The sequence below is a fragment of the Tympanuchus pallidicinctus genome, unplaced genomic scaffold (genome assembly GCF_026119805.1).
Source record: "Tympanuchus pallidicinctus isolate F22 unplaced genomic scaffold, pur_lepc_1.0 scaffold3, whole genome shotgun sequence".
In the NCBI taxonomy this organism is placed as follows: Eukaryota; Metazoa; Chordata; class Aves; order Galliformes; family Phasianidae; genus Tympanuchus; species Tympanuchus pallidicinctus.
The window spans coordinates 17,336,224-17,354,776 of NW_026294747.1; the positions used below are offsets into that span (position 1 = coordinate 17,336,224).

The 18,553-nt window shown below is 35.8% G+C and overlaps 1 protein-coding gene across 7 annotated transcripts in view; it reads right to left on the minus strand.

Annotated features, from left to right (window-relative positions):
• Positions 1–18,553, minus strand: part of SHANK2 (SH3 and multiple ankyrin repeat domains 2) — a 334,008-nt gene that overhangs the window by 125,084 nt on the left and 190,371 nt on the right. For all 7 annotated transcript variants that reach the window (XM_052693113.1, XM_052693116.1, XM_052693111.1 and 4 more), the window contains one exon: positions 1,151–1,233. In XM_052693113.1, the coding sequence (XP_052549073.1) occupies positions 1,151–1,233 (83 nt within the window). The remainder of the gene's footprint in view (positions 1–1,150; positions 1,234–18,553) is intronic.

Sequence of the window (18,553 nt, forward strand, 5' to 3'; positions counted from 1 at the left end):
TTTCCTCTAGAAAAATTCTTTGTATATGCATATGTGTAACACAAAAAGCACTCCTTATGGAAAAGAGGAACATCAGCCCTTGAACCAGCCTTTCCTCTCTCTGTCACGTACACAGACCAGCAGAAAAGTCCTTGGGTCTTTCACCTGAGGCGCCCTCACTGTTACAGAGAGAATTAGAGGAAAATAGTTGGGCTTGCATAGTGGGAGTAACCTCTGCTTGATGCACAGTCAACTTGTGGCAATGGGTTAACTAAAAGGTAGCACTACTGGCTTTCCTAGTAGAGCTACAAAAATACTTATTTAATTAGAACAGCATTTACAGCACTGAAAATCTACAGTGTCACTGGTTTGGAGGTGCAGGAAAAGGGGGAGCAAAAACGATGTCCCAAGAATGAAGATAACGAATATTTTTCATGCTCAAGCAAGGCAAGGGAGAACCCATGGAAAAATGGGGGGAGCAAGAGATGGGACATACCATCATACATATTTTTTAAAATACAAAAGGAACAAACTGGACTGAAAGTTCAGGAAAGCATTAAATAGAATGCTTTTTTTAACTCTTGAGAATGCTATTATTTTAGATTTTAGCCTAGAGAAAAGTAGCATGCAGTTTAATATACAAACAGCTTTCAAAATGAGCACACTACAGGCCATGCAACATACGTGCAGCTTCTGAAGATATAAAAAAAGATCATATTTTCATACTAAAACTGCACCAATGTCACCTTGCCGAAAATCCACACCTATTTTAAACAAAACATCACTCTCTTGTCTATTTCTATTCACAGACCTATTTAAACAGACTGTCATTGAAATAGAGAAGCAGCTTTTATAAGGAAAGCAGGTTTCCTTTAGGTAAACTGCATAACAAAACAGATAAATGACAAAATATTACATATACCATCACAGTAAAAATACAGACAAAACTTTCTCCCCACAAAAAGACTACAGGCTATACAGTGCTTCTCCTATGTAAAAACACAAACTGCTTCAGACAGAAAGCACTAAAATCTGTCTGAGTAGTACAGCATGCAGAGAATCCTGTTGTCTAGCAACCAAGTGCACCAAGAATAATTCCTGCTTATATTCAGAGATGTATAAATTTCTTCATGCCAGTGCACATCACACAAACACACACAGAAGCACATACCTTTTGCCCCTCTGAGCACAAATCCAAATCCTTCATTGTCTTTTTTCTGCAGGACCACTGCCTTTTCTTCTATAATGCAGTCACTGTAGAGAGAATTCCGAGGATAGCGACCATTATTACATCCCTTCATCACCACTGTAGTAGCTGCTCCTCCAGTGTGCAGGTTCATCATCATCACAGCCCGTTAATCAAATAATATTGCAGTAACCAAGCATGGGAAAATATATACAAATAGCAGCGGAGGGAAGACAAAGACTAAGCCTGATGATAAAAGAGAACATGACAATGCAACTTAAAGAGAAGAAAAAAGGCAGAGAGGAAAAAGAAAGAAGAAAACATGCATGGTCGTTTGTGTTCTATATGAATGACTGAATGAGCATGTGATCATGTAATCTGTGGGCTAGCTAGGACTCTAAAAGGAAAAAAAGTAAGTGAACTGAACGACAGTATCATTAATAAACTCCTCAATCGTGGATGTACCAGATGCATCTTCTAGTGAAGCCAAAATGAAACCAACCAGAAGAAAAATGAGGCAGCATTTTAAATTTAAAGATAAAATATTATGATTTTATATAAGCTAACTAAAAGGCACAAATATATTCTGAAAGCTATGCCTTGCATCAAAAGCCCTTTTTCAATCCTATTGAATGTTGCATGCTGCAAGAATCCCACATGATCATCTGACAGCCTACAATGCTAACAACGTGCAGCTGCCTTGGCGTCATCAAGCACAAATTTCCACAGCATCAAGAATCTGCATAATTGAAATAGTAACAAGGCATGCACAATCAGGAAAACACGTTTCTAAGGAATAATTCCAGTCTCCTGATCAACAATTAATATTATAAAACAAGACGATGGTTTAAAGGACTATTTATGTAAGCAGCATGCCCTTAAAGAGAAAGTAGCCTTAGGAATCTTTCTGTCATTGGATAAGAAAAAAGTAGACAGAGGAGAAAGAAAATTCATAAATCCACATCAAAATGAGATCTCACATACAGACAACAATCTGTAAAAGCTTTAAACTGTTTACTGTTTTTAAACATTTGACTACTAAAAATAAGCTCAAGGTAAAATAATAATAATAACCATCATCATCTAAAATACTTTTTCTAGGTTTAAAGCCATTAGGCAGCACAGTGCCAGGGGTTAAACGTTCATGAATCATAATGAATTGTAAGCACTGCAAAAGACTGGTAAACTGGCTTTAAAACACTTACGTAAGTATTTAATACAGGAAGAAGCATTAAGCAAAGTTTTGTTTTCTTTTCCTTGATTTGTACTAACCAACTAAAGTTTCCACTGGTCTTGTGCAGAGTTTAGTCACTGAAGTATCCAGTGCACAAAAAGAGACAGAGACTCCTTCAGTGCCATTAATAATTCAGAAGGGGAGGAGGAAACTAATGAAAGAAAAAATGGTGTGACCTTTTTATTTAAAGCTCTGAACAAAGGCAAGGATGATGAGATCAGGATACCAGTGGCCAGCCTCCAAACTCCAGATCTCTCACGCATCACAGACCACTCTTTTGGTGACTTTCCAAATTCAACTAAGCGATACAACTTCATGCTACTGCTAAAATGGTGATGTAATTATGCTTCCAAACTAGTCAGTAATTAAATGTTATTGAATAGAATAACACGTGAGTTACTGCTACCACAATGGAGACTTCAGCTTTCTGAGCAATAGATGACTTCCATAAATACCAACAGCTTTTGAATATTGTCTCTCGCCTTACTACATACATGTAACTCTGAAAGTACTACCTCCTATACATTTCCAGCAAATACATAGCAAACTCTGAGCTACAAAACACTATTTTCCAACATAGTCACTGTCATTAACTATGCATTTTCACCAATGATGATCAAGAGTCTGCATACTGCACTTGTAAAAACGTGCATCAGCAGAAGGGACTCACTGCTTCATAGCTGCTATGGCTATTTCCTAGCACTGTTGCTAGGAAAATGTTACTCACATAGTCCACATTTCATTGGCTTGAACAGATGAAAGTCAGAAGACACCAGATCTGGACTATATTGTGGATGTTGTAGGACAGTCCAGAGAAGAATGGAAACGTGCCCCATGGTCTTTAAACTGGTATGGGGCCTGGTGCTATTGTGTTGTAAAAGCAAGGTTGTCTTTTTCTCTGGCTTGATTCTGAAAGTTTGAGCCTTCCGTTTTAATCAGCATCATTACATAGTGGTCAGAGTTGATGGTTTGTCTAGGTACTGGGAAATCCAAGAAGAACACTCCTTTCCTATCCCAAAAGACAGTGCACATCGCTATAAAGAGTTTCCTTGTTGTAACCCATGGATTCACATGGATGAGCTGATCAAGACATTCTTCATTTCATGGTGTGACAGCTGTGCATGGCCATCCAGAATGTGGCTGGTCTTTCACATCACTGTCACCACTGCTGAAATGCACCATCCACTGCCTCACTGCGCTCACATCCACTGTTTGATCTCCATAAATGTTTATCAAGCATTGATGAATGTCAATGGGTGCCATTTTTCCACAAGGAGGAATTAATAGACATACCTTTGCTTCATCTGCACTTCCACGCCAGACACCAATTTGTCAAACTGCCCTTCTGCTGCCATCTGTCACATGGCAACAAAATGTAACAGAATACTGATGGAAAGGTTCAACCGTTACTGCCATATCACCAGCATGCATCTCTGACATAGTGAGCCAACATAATAATATAGAAGGCATTACTTTCAGAGCAGCTCTTGTAATTTGGATGTTACCTCTTCTTACAATGAATACTCTTTCTATGATAATGATGTAGAAAGAAATTTGTTTCTCATGAAAACTGAAAATGCTCCAGTTCAGGGATATTGGAGAGGAAATCTGCAACCTCAGAGTCTATACTATATTTTTGAAGCCTTCCAACAACGTCCTCCTGTTACAGAAACTTACACAGGCATACTGCCTGCAATTCACTATCAAATTTTCAAGATGGGACACTATACTTGCTCAGTGAAGATCCAACAATAAAGCTATCGTCAGCATTTTTCTTGATACCTGGTCAAATGAATAAGATCTATTTACTTCAAGATTTCTTGGAAACAAGCTTAATAAAAATTGGAAAGCTACTTTTGAGAACCTAAGCATAGAAGGGATCAGTCAAAGAAAACCCCTCCTCTACTCTACCCAAACCAATCTCTCATTTGAGATAGTTAATGCAGAGGATGCAGAAGCGTATTATCTAGGTACCTTATTAAACTGCTCTTATTTCATTTTTGTCAACAAAATCAAATTCAGAACATCATTCCTTAAAAAGTTGAAGTTTCAATAGCAGTGCTTTGAAAACTTCTTGGTGTGGTTCACCTGATCAATGTTACACATCTATACAAAACAAGCAAACTTACAAAAAAAAACCTACAAAAAACAACACCAAGAAAAATCTCAGCTCTCTTCACAATCAAGCTTCACCAGCATTTTTAAGGTATGCTCACTTAAACATAATATGCAGAATTGTTCATATGAAAAGTGTGAAAAGCACCTATGATTTTCTCTTCCTCTACAGCACAAATTATTTTTACAACTAGCCAGTTTTGTATCTCAGTTTACACAATACAAGTGGGAATACTTAACTGTTACAAAGCATTGTAATGTAAGGTAAAGGGCAAAGGGAAAAGTAGAAGCACAAGAATTTTTGGTAACATAAAGTACAAACTGATCTCTACTATTTGACAAATAGTTTACTAATACACAGTTTCAGTGATGTACTACATGAGGAAAACTTTATCACAGCCTATAAAGTAAAAACGTAGGTTTGAAAAAACCAGATGTTTAGCCAATTCTCATTTACGTGGAAGAATGAAATCTGCAATATACTTGTGTCCTGAACTGTTAAAAGTTGTTTAAACCAAGCACAGAAAGCAAACCGATCCCTTATTCTGGTGTTGCAGAGCGGCAGAAAAAGGATGGAAAACAAACACCAAATTCGCAACCTTCACAATCCTTCTGCCAGCAAGCTCCCTTGCACCTCTGAGAAAGGGGGAGACCAGAAAAGTGTTTAACCTCTGACTACTTGCAATACTCATTTTTTGTTTGTTTTGCAATGACAGTGCACCCATATCTCAGTGTCAGAGTGGACATCTGCACTGAAGACCTGTGGAACAGATCTACCTGGTTCTGGCAGGCAAAGGGAGCCAAATATAAAAGTAGGTCAAATTTTCTCTTAACTAGTCTTGTTGGCAGCATTTCTTTGATCTTGAAGGTGTCACAAATATTCAGCAACAGAATGCATATAGGGTTTAGCTATCAGTGACAAACAAAGGAGACATTGTGTTGCAAGTCTGTTCAGAGGTCTGATCTTAAGCAGAGAAGCGTTTCTTCACAGATGCTTTAAACACAGTGATATCACCCTACGCTAAATTTCAGTACATAAAATCCTTAAGATCAATTTCTATCCTATCTCAAATTGAAATGAAACAGTGCCTATTCCACAGTAAAGCATTCAGAATAATACTGATTCCATATTTTGGTAACAATTAATTTTAAAAACAATAGCTCATTATTTACAAAGAGGAAACGTTACATTAACTTTGGGCTGTGTAAGTCCAAGATTCGTTATATATCAGGTTAAATGCAAAATATATCCTATAGAATGCAGAATATTTTTTCATGAGGTACTGTGACAAAGCATCAACTTAAGGCTTTAAGCAAAAACTGAGTACTAGAAAATACGCGTCCTCATCCATTCGCGTAGCTTAACAGTTTAAGGCTGAAGAACTGTGCACAGCTGTCAGAGTTTCCATAATTTTATAGTCTTACCAATAGAGAAAGGGAAATATAAAGACTGGTCAGACAGACACCTGTGATTTGAATTCAGCACTCATTCAACATAAAAGCCATCATACACGTAGACTTTTTAAGATGGCAAGAAGTTCTGCTTTGCTAACAATCCAATCAGACGGTGCCTGAGGTAGAAGTCAATAAAGAAGAAAATAAGGGTTAAAGCCCTAGTTCCTGATGGAAGCAAAACCCATGAAACCTAGCTTCTGTTTCACAACTAAAACATCTGCACCCTACCTTAAAGCACAAATTTATTCCAAAAACAGAAGTCAGAACACTCAAATACAGAGACTGAAACCATCAGGACCATGGAATGCATTTAGGCATGTTTGTATTGCATATTTGTATTGCATGTATCATTGCAGATTTCCATCTGAAAAAAAAGCACATAGCGTCCATGATCATCATGACTTGCAAACAGAAATAGATACTTGGTATACTGTCAGTCTTTTCCTAAGGTAGAGAAAAAGAACATGAAAGGAAAATATTTTCCTAATTCTCTCCAGTTGTGCAGCCCTTATAGACATAATTTATCTTTACCAAAATGGAATAAGGTTTCCAAAGTGGAAAACTTATCTTACAGATCACATCTTATATTCTGACAGCCAGAGCTGCAATCAAATGAGTAGCCTTCTCAGCCTACAAACTTCCGTTCAAGACTTAGCTTGAACTATTAGTGAGAAGTTATCCGCACCAAATCAACTTCCTTCAGTAGGCAAATGAAATAATCTTTTCTTCAAATCTTTTTTCATGTCCTCTCCTCAGTACTCCTGAAATTTCAACTTTTTATTTATTTATTTATTTTTAAAGAGCTACTGAATACAGAGATATCTGCAGGTTACAAGAATCAAACAGGGCCCTCTCTTCAAAAGTCAAAGCCTCTTTTAAACTTTGCTAGATGCAATAAAAAAATATCTAAACCATTCCATAAATCTACATACAACGCCTCAAAGCAATTGCACTAATTTCTTTCAGGATAAGACAATGTATGGCAGGTAGGTTCAGACTCAGAGGTATTCTGGAAATCTATTCAAGAGAAGCTCTTCTGTTTTGATGGTCATTCCCTTTTAAAAGCACATAAAGAACTTCTTTTCTGAATACTTGTTTTTGGGCAGAAGTTACCAGTCTCAATACCATGTAAAATTTAAATAATGTGAATAGCAAATCTTATTGAAAAATGTAAGAAACTTCCAGTTGAAAAACTTTTCCTGTTATTGCTGGAAGGGGTCAACCTTACTATTTATAGTCATCTACTCTAACAATTTTGGGAAAATTGCCTAATCCTAGTAATTAAGGTCTTCAAGATTAATGAAGACTCTGTATCTGATTGCTCATTATTCTCAAACATCGATCATCCAGCTGATGGTCTTGCAGAAAAGCTTCCACAGCTCATGTAACACACAAAACAGGAATTACTTGTTGAAGGGGTACTAGCTACCACCATAAGCATGGCTTTTGCAGTGCAAATAGGAAAGTACATGGATGGTCCCTCCCCACCTCACCCACCTACAAAACAGAAACAGCACAATGTAGTCAACCACAGATTCAAACTCATAGAAAACTCTTTTTTTTCTGAATACCCTGCCATCACATGCAGAGATTCCCTTATGTGATGACATCTTTAGCTGCACTGCAATACAATTTGTATTAAAAAATATTCTTATTTGATAAGATATAGCTTTGAACGATAACAGGTTATTACGCTACAGAAGAATTAACAATCTACTATTATCCTTGATAGAATCTTTTCTTGGTTTCTCACAACAACATTTTAAATAACAAATAATTTCTGTCTACTTTAGTGAAGAAACAGTTTTATTGTTTTCCAAAATATGCATCTGCTTTCTAAACTTTGTTTTCCTTAACTACTTATTTCCATCTTCTAACAAAACTTTTTTTTTTTTTTTTTTAAATACAATTTACTCACATAGAAGATCAGTAAAAATACTTCATATTTTGTCCTGCCTTGTATAACTGATTGATTCTGTTAGTATCACTGTGATCATATAAGAAAAGTTTAAATGATTTTCCTTATAATACAGAACATTTGCTTATCTGGAAGTTTATAGCAAAATGTAGTTGGGACAAGGGCTGTAAAATATTTTCAAACAGATAGTTGGTAATTACCTCAACAGTCTTATATTCAAGGAAGTCTCAACCCATCATTAAAACAGAAATGTCAGAATACTGTAAATTCTAAACTTTAAGTTGATGAACTTCTTATTAGGTAAATGAAGGTGGAAGTCCAAGGACTACTGACGGTGGTATAATAACTAAAACATAAAGGAGAAGAGTTGAATAGAATGGCATAGAGCTGAAAGTAGGGTCACCCTTTCTGCTTTTCAATATTTGAGGTCACGAGATTCCAACAATAGAGTAGCTAAGTAAAAAAATTTCTCCTATTCTTTGTTGTCTTTGACTTTCCCCTTCTTTCTCCTTGTTCCCAAAACCTACCGTTTGTAGGAACTCACAGATATTTCTTTACATAGGGTATCAGGGCACAGACCTACTTTATTTTTCCATTGAGCTACTATACCTAAAGCGGACCTAGACTGTTCAGTTGTTTCCCAAAACAATATTCTCATTATCATGATGCAAAGTTATCACATCAGTACAACATTTACTGATAAAACAGAATTAGATGAATTAAACCCTATGTTTTGATGTACATTTGTCCATCCAAAAAAAAAAGCCAATTAAGTCCTCAAAATGCTGTTTAATGCATTCAAAATAATTATACTGGAGAATAATAATTAATTCAATCAGGCATTCACAGTGACAGGAGCTCTAAGTCATTTTGCTATTTCACAAAAAAAACAATTATAAAACCAGGTCTGCATACAATCCTGCATATGTAGAATTCAAAGAGAAAGATAAGATTTTACTTTAAATCTGAACATCTGGAAAGAGAATTTGTGAAGATAATAGAATAATATGCTCAACAATGTATATGAATTCCAGCTTTCTTCCATGTTTGAACGTCTAACTCAGTATATCCATATCTTCTTCAGTTTGCTATCCTCAGGCCCAGAAAAGGAATGGGAAAGGAAAAGATGATGCTTCAGTGATACACTACATACCTACATTACCTGTTTCTGTCTTTCATATCTCACATCTTTGTATCCATTTATTTGTGTTCCACCTCATGCATCAGTGCTGTTTCTACAGAGTTCAGTAAAAGCCTATTTGATCATGCAAGATGCAGTGTTACATATTATCCATTTAAATTCATCTTTTGATTAATGCTAAACTGTAACATGTCAGAAGAGACATATAGGCACTTCCTAATTCCTGTATTTCATGGATCTCCATTACATTATGACATTGTTATGGATGGTAGTAAAACCTGACAGCACATATAACTTCCTCAATTTAAAAAGATGCTTCACACTTTTGAACAAGTAATCAAGTTGTCGTTCCTGGATTTTGAATACTTGACAACATGTGTAAAAAATGAACAGTGCTTCTCCAAGTTACCAAACAAAAAAAAATATCAGTTATGAAGTGATTTGATATGCCTTAGAAAGTCGGAAAGATTGTGCTGGTTTTTTTTTTTCCAGCCCTATGATTGACAGAGTTGCCCGAAAGATTAACCACAACTATAAGGGACAAGAAGCATTTTATTTTAAAAAGAACAGCAATGCTATATACCTCCATGAGTTTATAGTGTAAGACATAATAAAGAAATACAGGTTTAAAAAAAAAACAAAACAAAAAAACAAAAAAAACCATCAAATTTCATGACAGAGAAACTATGTATCTTTTTCTCAATGTAGAAGCAAAGAGAGACTTTCTATATATCTTTGTATCAGTCCACACTCTTTTAGTTAGTTTTAATTCAACTTGATATTATAACATTATATTCTTCGGGTGTATGAAAGATCAGAAAATCTGAAGTAATACCCGAGTTCCCTATATACCTTCAGTTGCTGGGACACAATCATTAAAGTAACATACTGACATGGAGAAAAAGGAAGTCAAAATAAACTTCCTGGAAATATAAATCATCCAGTAAAATCTATTTTACTTTATAGAGAAATCTCCGGATAGAGTAAGAAGGAAAAAACCCAAATCATAAGGGCACAATTCTACACTTGAATACATTATAATGTATGCATATAGGCTTTTCATTATTATTATTACCATCATTTTTAAAATAAATGTTACTATTCTCTTGCATTTGTATTGGTAGAGAGAAAACAGCATGCTGGGGGAGCAGGATGGCAAAATGAAATTTAAAAAAAAAAAAAAAAAAGAAAAGCTTTATTCCCTTATTTTAATTAACTTCATTTGTATTTAAAAGAATAATAATAACAACACATGGTAAAATGAAAACTAAACATGAAACATTTATGTAGGTGTAATTCTAGTACACAATATGAAGATTTTATAATGCAGAATCCTACCCTTCATACAGCTGTTCCATCAATCACATTAGTCTTTTAGTCTTTTGGGTTGCAGCACACTCCACTTATACCTGATACTTAATGGCAATTTTCAGTTGTAATTATCAAGCCTGTGAGCAATCTATGCCTGCAGCATGAAAATATTAATATTCATTGCTCATACTATGAGCCTTGAACAAATAAACAGACAGAACAAATATGCGCAAGTAACTAGAATACTTGTCCTTGTTAGGATTGTGTTTGTCCATCCAAATCAGTTGCAGTTCTAGCCTCTTCTATTTATTGCCACCAAAGCACACAAAAAGAGGAATTTTCTCTCTAAGAATCTTATTAAAGCATTCACACAAAATGAGTAATTTTCATGTTAGTAATCATGCTACCTCTCTCCCTAGCTTTTATTTTAAACAATAATTTTTCAAATACTTTTGCTAAAGGTAGTCAGTATTCTTGCAGACAACCACAGTAATAAGGAAAAATAAATTCAAGGTTAGCAAATAGGTCAAGTGAAAAAAAAAGGTAGAGCCAGTGACGTCAATCCAGATTTATTCAGATTTAAGATAATGGTGTGAATGCAGAAAAACATAACTATATATAACAATAATGAACTTCTCCAGCTGACGAAGCATTTTAACTAGTTCATAAAGCCTGATAATCAATCTCTATGCTTATCTCAGAGTTGGCATGCATCGAACAGGACTTTCCTCCCATTTTTAGCAAATGCCAGAATGACATATGTACAGCCATGCTGGGTTAGATCCAACATTCTTCTTCTTTGAAAGGACAAAACCAGAGAAGGGTGCAAGAGCAGGACAAGCACATGTGGTGCTTCCCACAATAATCCAACCAAGCTGGACTACTTACTCCTTACAGACTCCCTGAAACGTGCCTTCTTCTCGTGCAGTACTGTCATCATGTTTTGGCACATTTCACAGTAATACAAGGGGTTATATCAACCTTCCTCAGGATCTCTTGACTAGTATTTCTATAATACGCTTCTGCCAACATTCCTGATTTCACTTTTCAACTTCAGATTAGTTTTAAAGGATCCCTCAGGGTTTCCATCATGCCCTACTCTCTAGGAGTTATACTCCTGCTGTCCTGCATTTCCTGGAAACTGACTGCAGCTCTAACCACAAGAAATCTGAGTGACTTGACAGTTCCTTTCAATTTTACAGACCTGAGTATTTCATATAAAACACTACTTCATCTTTAGTTTTAATTAACAGCATTAACATTCCTATAAAATTTTATGACACTTGATTATAAGGCAGATGTTACAAGTAGGTTTCAAGTTCTGTCTCAAAACACAGAAAGTATTATCAAAGGCACTGAGTACCATTTTTCCCAAAAGCACTTTCCCACGTTTTTTCTTCTCAAAAGTCTTAAGACAGCAAAGAATAAGGAAGTTATATGATCTAGGCTTTTTCTATAAGGAAGGTAAGGGAAGGTGTCAATTAGTGTTTAATTTGCACAAATCAGTTTTAAAACCCTGGCTAATTACCATATTATTTTACAACCTAATTAACGTTAAAAAGGAGGCAGCATCCTTACCTTTTTTCTGAAATACATTCCCACCTCCTTCATCTCTAATTACACTAACGCCCTCAGTTATATTAAGTCTACTCTGAACTGTTTACTTATCTGCAAAAAAGCTTGAGAAACATTCACTTTAGCAGTGTTCCCATCTAACAGTATCAGTTCTCAGAAATTTTGTCGAAGAATGGCCAGTTTAGCTCATAGCTTTGATAGCAATAGTGAAAAATCATGCATATACCAGCTGATGAAGAGAAAGAAATCTGCTTTATTTAAACCAGCAATAACTTTTCTTAATTAAGGTAATGTTGAACTGGAATCTCTCCATATTGCCCCCATTTCTTGCTTGCTGGCTGTATTACAGCTTATTTTCTGGCAGTTTCTTACACTTTTTATACTGTAAGTACTGGAGACAGTAGGAATTTTGGTTTAGCATTTCAACTAAATTGGGTGACTAATTAAAGTTGCACTGAGTTTAATTTTAAGTGTATTTCAAAATTTATTAAATTTGAAGCGTTCACAGTACAGATATAATATAATGTATCTGTTAAAAGTGCAACTGCAACTGGATCTGACTGTGCTGCACCATCTATCTTTGGAACTGCTGGTTTAGAGCATAACACAAACTGCTCCACATAGGCCCTAGTTCTCAACAGTGAACTTTCTGAACCTTCATTAATATTCTGTTGGGAATTTTTTCACAAAACCAGTTTTAGTGAAATGCCTCTTTCTTAAAAATAATCTCTTTTTCAATATATTTTAACAAAGGCTTTACTTTTGGCTAAAGATTCTTTCTCCAGAGAAGACGAAAGATGAAAAGTTTCGCCAGAGTGCACAGGCACCCCCAGCAAGATCAGCAGCTATTCAGCTGGTAGATCTGCCAGTCATCCACATCTGATATACCCACTTGCATGCCACAGCTATTGAGGACTGAGCTAATCTGCCTCTTGGCAATGAAAGAGTAAGCTTCAAAAGACCCGGACAAATAATTGTTCTGTTTGTCAGGTTCTTGGCAGTCACCAGCAATGCAAAGTTCAGGTTGAAGTCAAAGCGATCTACTACACGAGGGAATTGTGTTCAGGTGTATACCCTGACACCAGCTATTGCTTGCTCTCTAGCAAATCCATCTGTGTAAACTGGGCAGAAGCAAAACCTCCAAAGAAATGTAACTCCAGAACCTCAGTTTTGTCCTAGAACAGAAGAAAACATCCTTCTCTCATCAGCCTTAATGTTTTGTGCGATGAGAGAGCTTTACAGTGACCTCTTTCTAGTTTGCTAATCTCTTTTTTAATAGGAAAAAAGACGTTGTCTGCCAGCCACCCCTAAAATTTGCCTTGTAGATCAAATTCTGCAAACACAACCAATATTTGTTAAGCTCTGTCTGGAAAATGGAAAAAAGTTATTTAAATTATTGCTCTCTGTGAAGGAAAGATCACAGTTATTTGTTCTTTTGGGCTGCCAAAACATAAAAATGCATCACTTATAATCGAAGGCACAATATGTTAGCTTTTGCTCATCTAGTGACTAGCTGAGAGAAAGGTGGACAAAGGTGGAGTGGAGCGGGGACTTAAAGGTCACACAGAGGAAGCTAAGCCATTGCAGTGGAGGCTGGGACTCAAGAACGTAAAACAGTATTTCTTAGAAACTTAATTGTTCTCCTTTTCTCAGAAAAACAAACATTAAATCTCCTGTTTTCTTCTGCTCTATCCTTGCATGTAATTATGCTCCTGCTTCTAACTAACCTGGTATCACATCCTCACAGTCTTTTCTTGTGTCCCCACCTTCTGTCATTTTCACTCCTTTTCCTGTATATATATATATATATATATATATATATATACACACACACACACACACACATTACTTCCCTCCGTTCTACTTTAGCAAGATTTATTCCTCTCCACATTCAGAATATCTGATTAAATTCTCTCCTGCCCTCCAGCAGCTGGCCAGAGGAGTGATAGAGAACTTGAGTGCATCAAAGGCTCTATGAGAAATGGCCCATTATCAAATGACAGCCTTGACAAACAAGATCTGTACCTATAGTTACAGAGTTTTAATGTTAAAATTGGGAAGAGCTATGTATTTTTCTTAACTTCCTTCTTGGGAACTGTTGGTCTTTCCTTGCTTTACCTCTAAAAATTTAGCCCATCTAGCCTAGAAAACGTCTCATAAATTTAAGTCACTGTAGCAAAATTATCGGTTGTTGAAAGCAGGATCTTACTAAAGTGCTTTAAACAAACTTTACTAATAAGGAACTCAAAAATGGGCTTACCACTTTATGGAAACTCCCACCCTCACTGTGGAATACTGCACCTAAATGTAACTGCAGTAGATCTTAACATGCATTTTTACACAATTATAGCGCAGATTTAATAAAGTGATATTACAGTTCAGATACATGCACACATACACACCCTTTTTCCCCACTAATTTTAGCAATTACTTTAAATATTATCTGTAGTCACAAACATAAAAAGCTTGGTCACAGCGGTATACATAGCAGTGAAGACAAAGTTGTTTATTAGCAAGTGAGATCAGTTTCATTAGAAGTTAAATAATAGTAAATGAAAGACTTCACATCTTATATCTCCTCCTATTCCACAAAAAACTATGATGCCTTAATTATTGCTTGAACATATACTTAATTTCCCTAATTGTATTAAATTATATTCTTTGCATTGATGAAGCATAAAGCATTAAAAATGAGCTGCCCTTGTCTTTCTACCTCACACATTAATGGAGCAGTTCAGCACTATCAAACCACTGTACTCAAAGCAAGCATATATTCATTCAGAGTAGGCATCAGACAAACTACCCAAATATCTTTAGAAATAAAATAACAATGCACAGGAAAAAAAAAAAGTTTTCACACTTTTGTTTCCATAATTTGGTCAGTGCTGCTTGTTCTCTCCGTCTGGAAGAACCAAGAGTACCACATGTGCAAAGATCTTATGTGATTAAAATTTTAACATGCATTCAAATGTAAACACATCCACTATATCATGTGAATATACATTACAAGTATGAGCATTTTCAGATATTTTTACTACCATCCCCCGACAAAGATTGAGCTATATATTGTTTTAAATAAAAATATTATAGTATTTGTTTCTTTCCATCAGAGAAAAAAAAAAAAGAATATTGTTTAAAATCTATTCCTGCAATAAATACACATATATATTGCATAATAATACTGTAAAATCCCTTTCAACTTACTGTCAATGTATCAATCCAAGAATGAAGTAAAAGAAAATAATCTGTTTTTAAGAGCAAGTGCTCATTTTCATATCCTTACTCCAACTCCCGAAAGAGATTAACTGGACAGTACAAATCTCACAGAAAATATTAGTACAGCAGAACTGGTGCCATCCAACAGAAGAGCAGAAGCAGCCAGTTATGCAGAACCCTCTCTTCTTGATAAGAAGACCTCTCCACTATCTATGTTGCCCTTGTACTCTCCAGGTCTAGGGAGAAGCAACGTGGCAAACAATGTAAAAAACAACAGATCTTACACATCTCTTCAACTTTCATGAAGAACCCTTTGCCAGACTTAACAGATTGCTGTTGATAGTTGCACACAAGTAAGCAGCCCTCAGCAAGTACATATGCTTAATTCACTGCAACACAGGAATGATACCACTGCTGTAACCACAACCAGGAAAAGCTCAGTTTCTTCTCTGGTGCTTAGGATCTCAGGACTTGCAAGGAACAGAGATTTTCAAAAGAAATTCCATTCATTTTAAAAGTGTATTTATCTATCAAGTCATGAATACTTGTATTTTCCAGGAATAGGACAATGAGAGTATTTCCACGTGAAGCCAAATATTAAATCAGATCAAAGTACTTCTGTATCAAAAGTTTTCACTAAAACAAAAAATACAGTGTAATACTTGTGTATCACATCTGATGCTATGGGTCTTAAAGCAGCTCCAATCACAGCACAACTTCGGGACAAGAACTGATGTATCCAACAAGTATAGTCGACAGGTTATAAAATAAAAATATAAAAAGTACTACAAGTTCCTGGGACAGACAGCTTCATCTGCACTAAGGAGGCTCTAGGAGCTGTTTGTTAAAGCATATACAACTCTACCCAACACTGCAGATGACAACATCAATAGCGAATTATCAAAATATAAAGCTGAGAAGGATCTCTTTTTTTTTTTTTTTTTTTTTTTTTTGTATTACATGTTTCTACATCAGCTGGTTTTCAAGGAGTTGCTTCCATCAGCTTCCACGCTCATGAGATGTGGATGCTGCCACTGGAGTCCAGGCAGGGCCATTAGGGTTAATGAATTAAGCTTTTAATTAAGCTTTCTTACACATATCATTGTGTATGACTACACAATCAAATTTTCCTCTTTCTCTTCATCCAAAAAAATAGAACTACCATCAGAAAGCAAATAAATTCACTACCATCATTAACTCAGTGGCAATCAGCCTTTGAAAAAAATTTATTACATCTTTTCACATGTGCTTCTTAATAGTGCTGTAGTAAAAGCAGGTCATGAAAAGACACCAAGAAAGTTTCTGTGCAGTGATTAGTACCAGTTAAAGTGGTTAGGAAAAAAAAAAAAAAAAAGATGTGAAAATCAATTGGACTGTGAAGAAAGGGGAAGTAATGGAAGGGACATTAAACCTTACATTTATATCACATACTTTGTAATTGCAAAGAAGCTGGCAATTCAATTATCCTATTGACTTTTGCTATTTGACTATACTGCTGAAGGTAGCAGGCAGATGATGCAATTAATGCAGTAGTACAAGTTTCCACATGTGTATTGTAAAGTTCCCAAATCCATGAGGGTGACTGGATCGCGTGTCTCCACCAAACCATGTTTGCAATCCTTACATACTATTGAAATCTCACATTTATGTCTGTAGAGTAATAAAACTAAGTTACTTTATCAATAATAACATCCTTCAAAAGGTAGCTAATATTTTACATGTGAAAGTGCACAAGTAATTAATCTTACACATTTTAACTTATTTAATTTTGTCTTCCCTCTGATTTTCCTGAGTGAATAACTCCCTAACCTATCTTGATGGAATCAATTCCCTCACTGCATGTTAAAAAGCAGATTAAAAATTACAATTTGTAAAGAACTACAATGATTTTAATTTAAATTAAAAAATCATTCAACATCCATTCTATGCCTTAGTATTAATTTCTCTTACTAAACTGAAATTCAACAAGACTTCAAGAAGTTACTGGTTTAAGGCATACAAATTGTTTTCTGGAAGCTTCTTCTTCTTTGTACAACATCACCCACTCAGTCTACTCAAGACAGACACAAACAAATATTTTTCCAGACAAGACTTGGTACATTGCCCCTTACCTCCAACTCTCAGAAGCAGCATCTTATGGTTGTTGGAACTACCGTTGAACACAAAAGCAGGGATAGCCAAAGAACTCTAGGGATGTGTCAGAGCTGTCTTATATATCTCCCTGCAATTGCATTGGTGTAACTGCTTTTTGTCTGTGCCTACTTCCTGCTCCTATCTGAGGCTACAAGGCATGCCATCAAGTGGAGACTCTAGCCTGGGGTTTGTTGCCCTAGAGGGTCTTTTCTATTTCCTTGAGTTTGATGCCAAAGTCCAGCCACTGCAGGCATGGGGCTCTCTGTGTTTTCCATCTGGGATGCAGAAGGAAACCAGCAATCCCATTTTTCAGCTCAGCCTCCGGAGCTGAAGCCTGAGACGAATGTCCAGAGACATGTACATATTCCCATTTATCCTCCTAGCATAAAAGGCTTTATCCTCTCTCAAATGTCTGCAATTGCAACAAAGCCTATCTTTCCCTTCAGTGTTCATCTGCATAGGATTAAAGGAAACCGAAAGAAATTAGTCATTAAAAGTTTTTAATAAAATAGTAGAGAAATTGCTGTAAAGGAATGGCAGCAGTGGCAGCACATGTCAGGTTCAAGAGACCACGTCATTTTTGCATAACAGAATTAATACATCCCATCAGCATTTAAGTCAGTTGATACATTAGTCTCAGTAGTTTCAAACATTATATAAATATGATATTTAATGATTATTTGTACTGGCAAGGAATCCTCACTGCCTTTCTGCACGTTAGTAAGCATACTATCCATTTTCATGGAATATTAATTTACGGATAATTCATATCTTATGCGAAGCTGAAATAAGATTTAATGAACTTTCATTACTCAAGTTGCACATTTTCCTAAAGATGAAAAATGCCACGTACAATACATTTTCCTGCATGTGAATAAGCCTATTAATATAGATTTCTGAACAGAATATTTCTACTCAGCAGTTTTTGTCTTCCTGGGAGCAGGAAGGAGAAATGAGTGGAACAGAGACTTCCCCTCACTCCCCCACACCTCTGGAAAGGAATTGAGTCATACTTGCTAGTACTTTCAAAGCTCTTAGCACATAAACACAATTGCCTTCTAACAAATGTTTATTAAAGCTTATCTGTGAGCAGTTATACTTTTTTTTTCTTCCTGTATTCTTCCTTTACTTTGATAGGAAACTATAACATAGTATGCTGCTTTGATTACTTCTTAACTTGGAAGTATCACAAACTGTTGTCAGTTTGACATCATGTTTGCCACTTTTAACAATCTCTCTCTGAAGAAGCCCATGCTAGGAGTTAAATGTACTCAACATACTAAAAAGTCA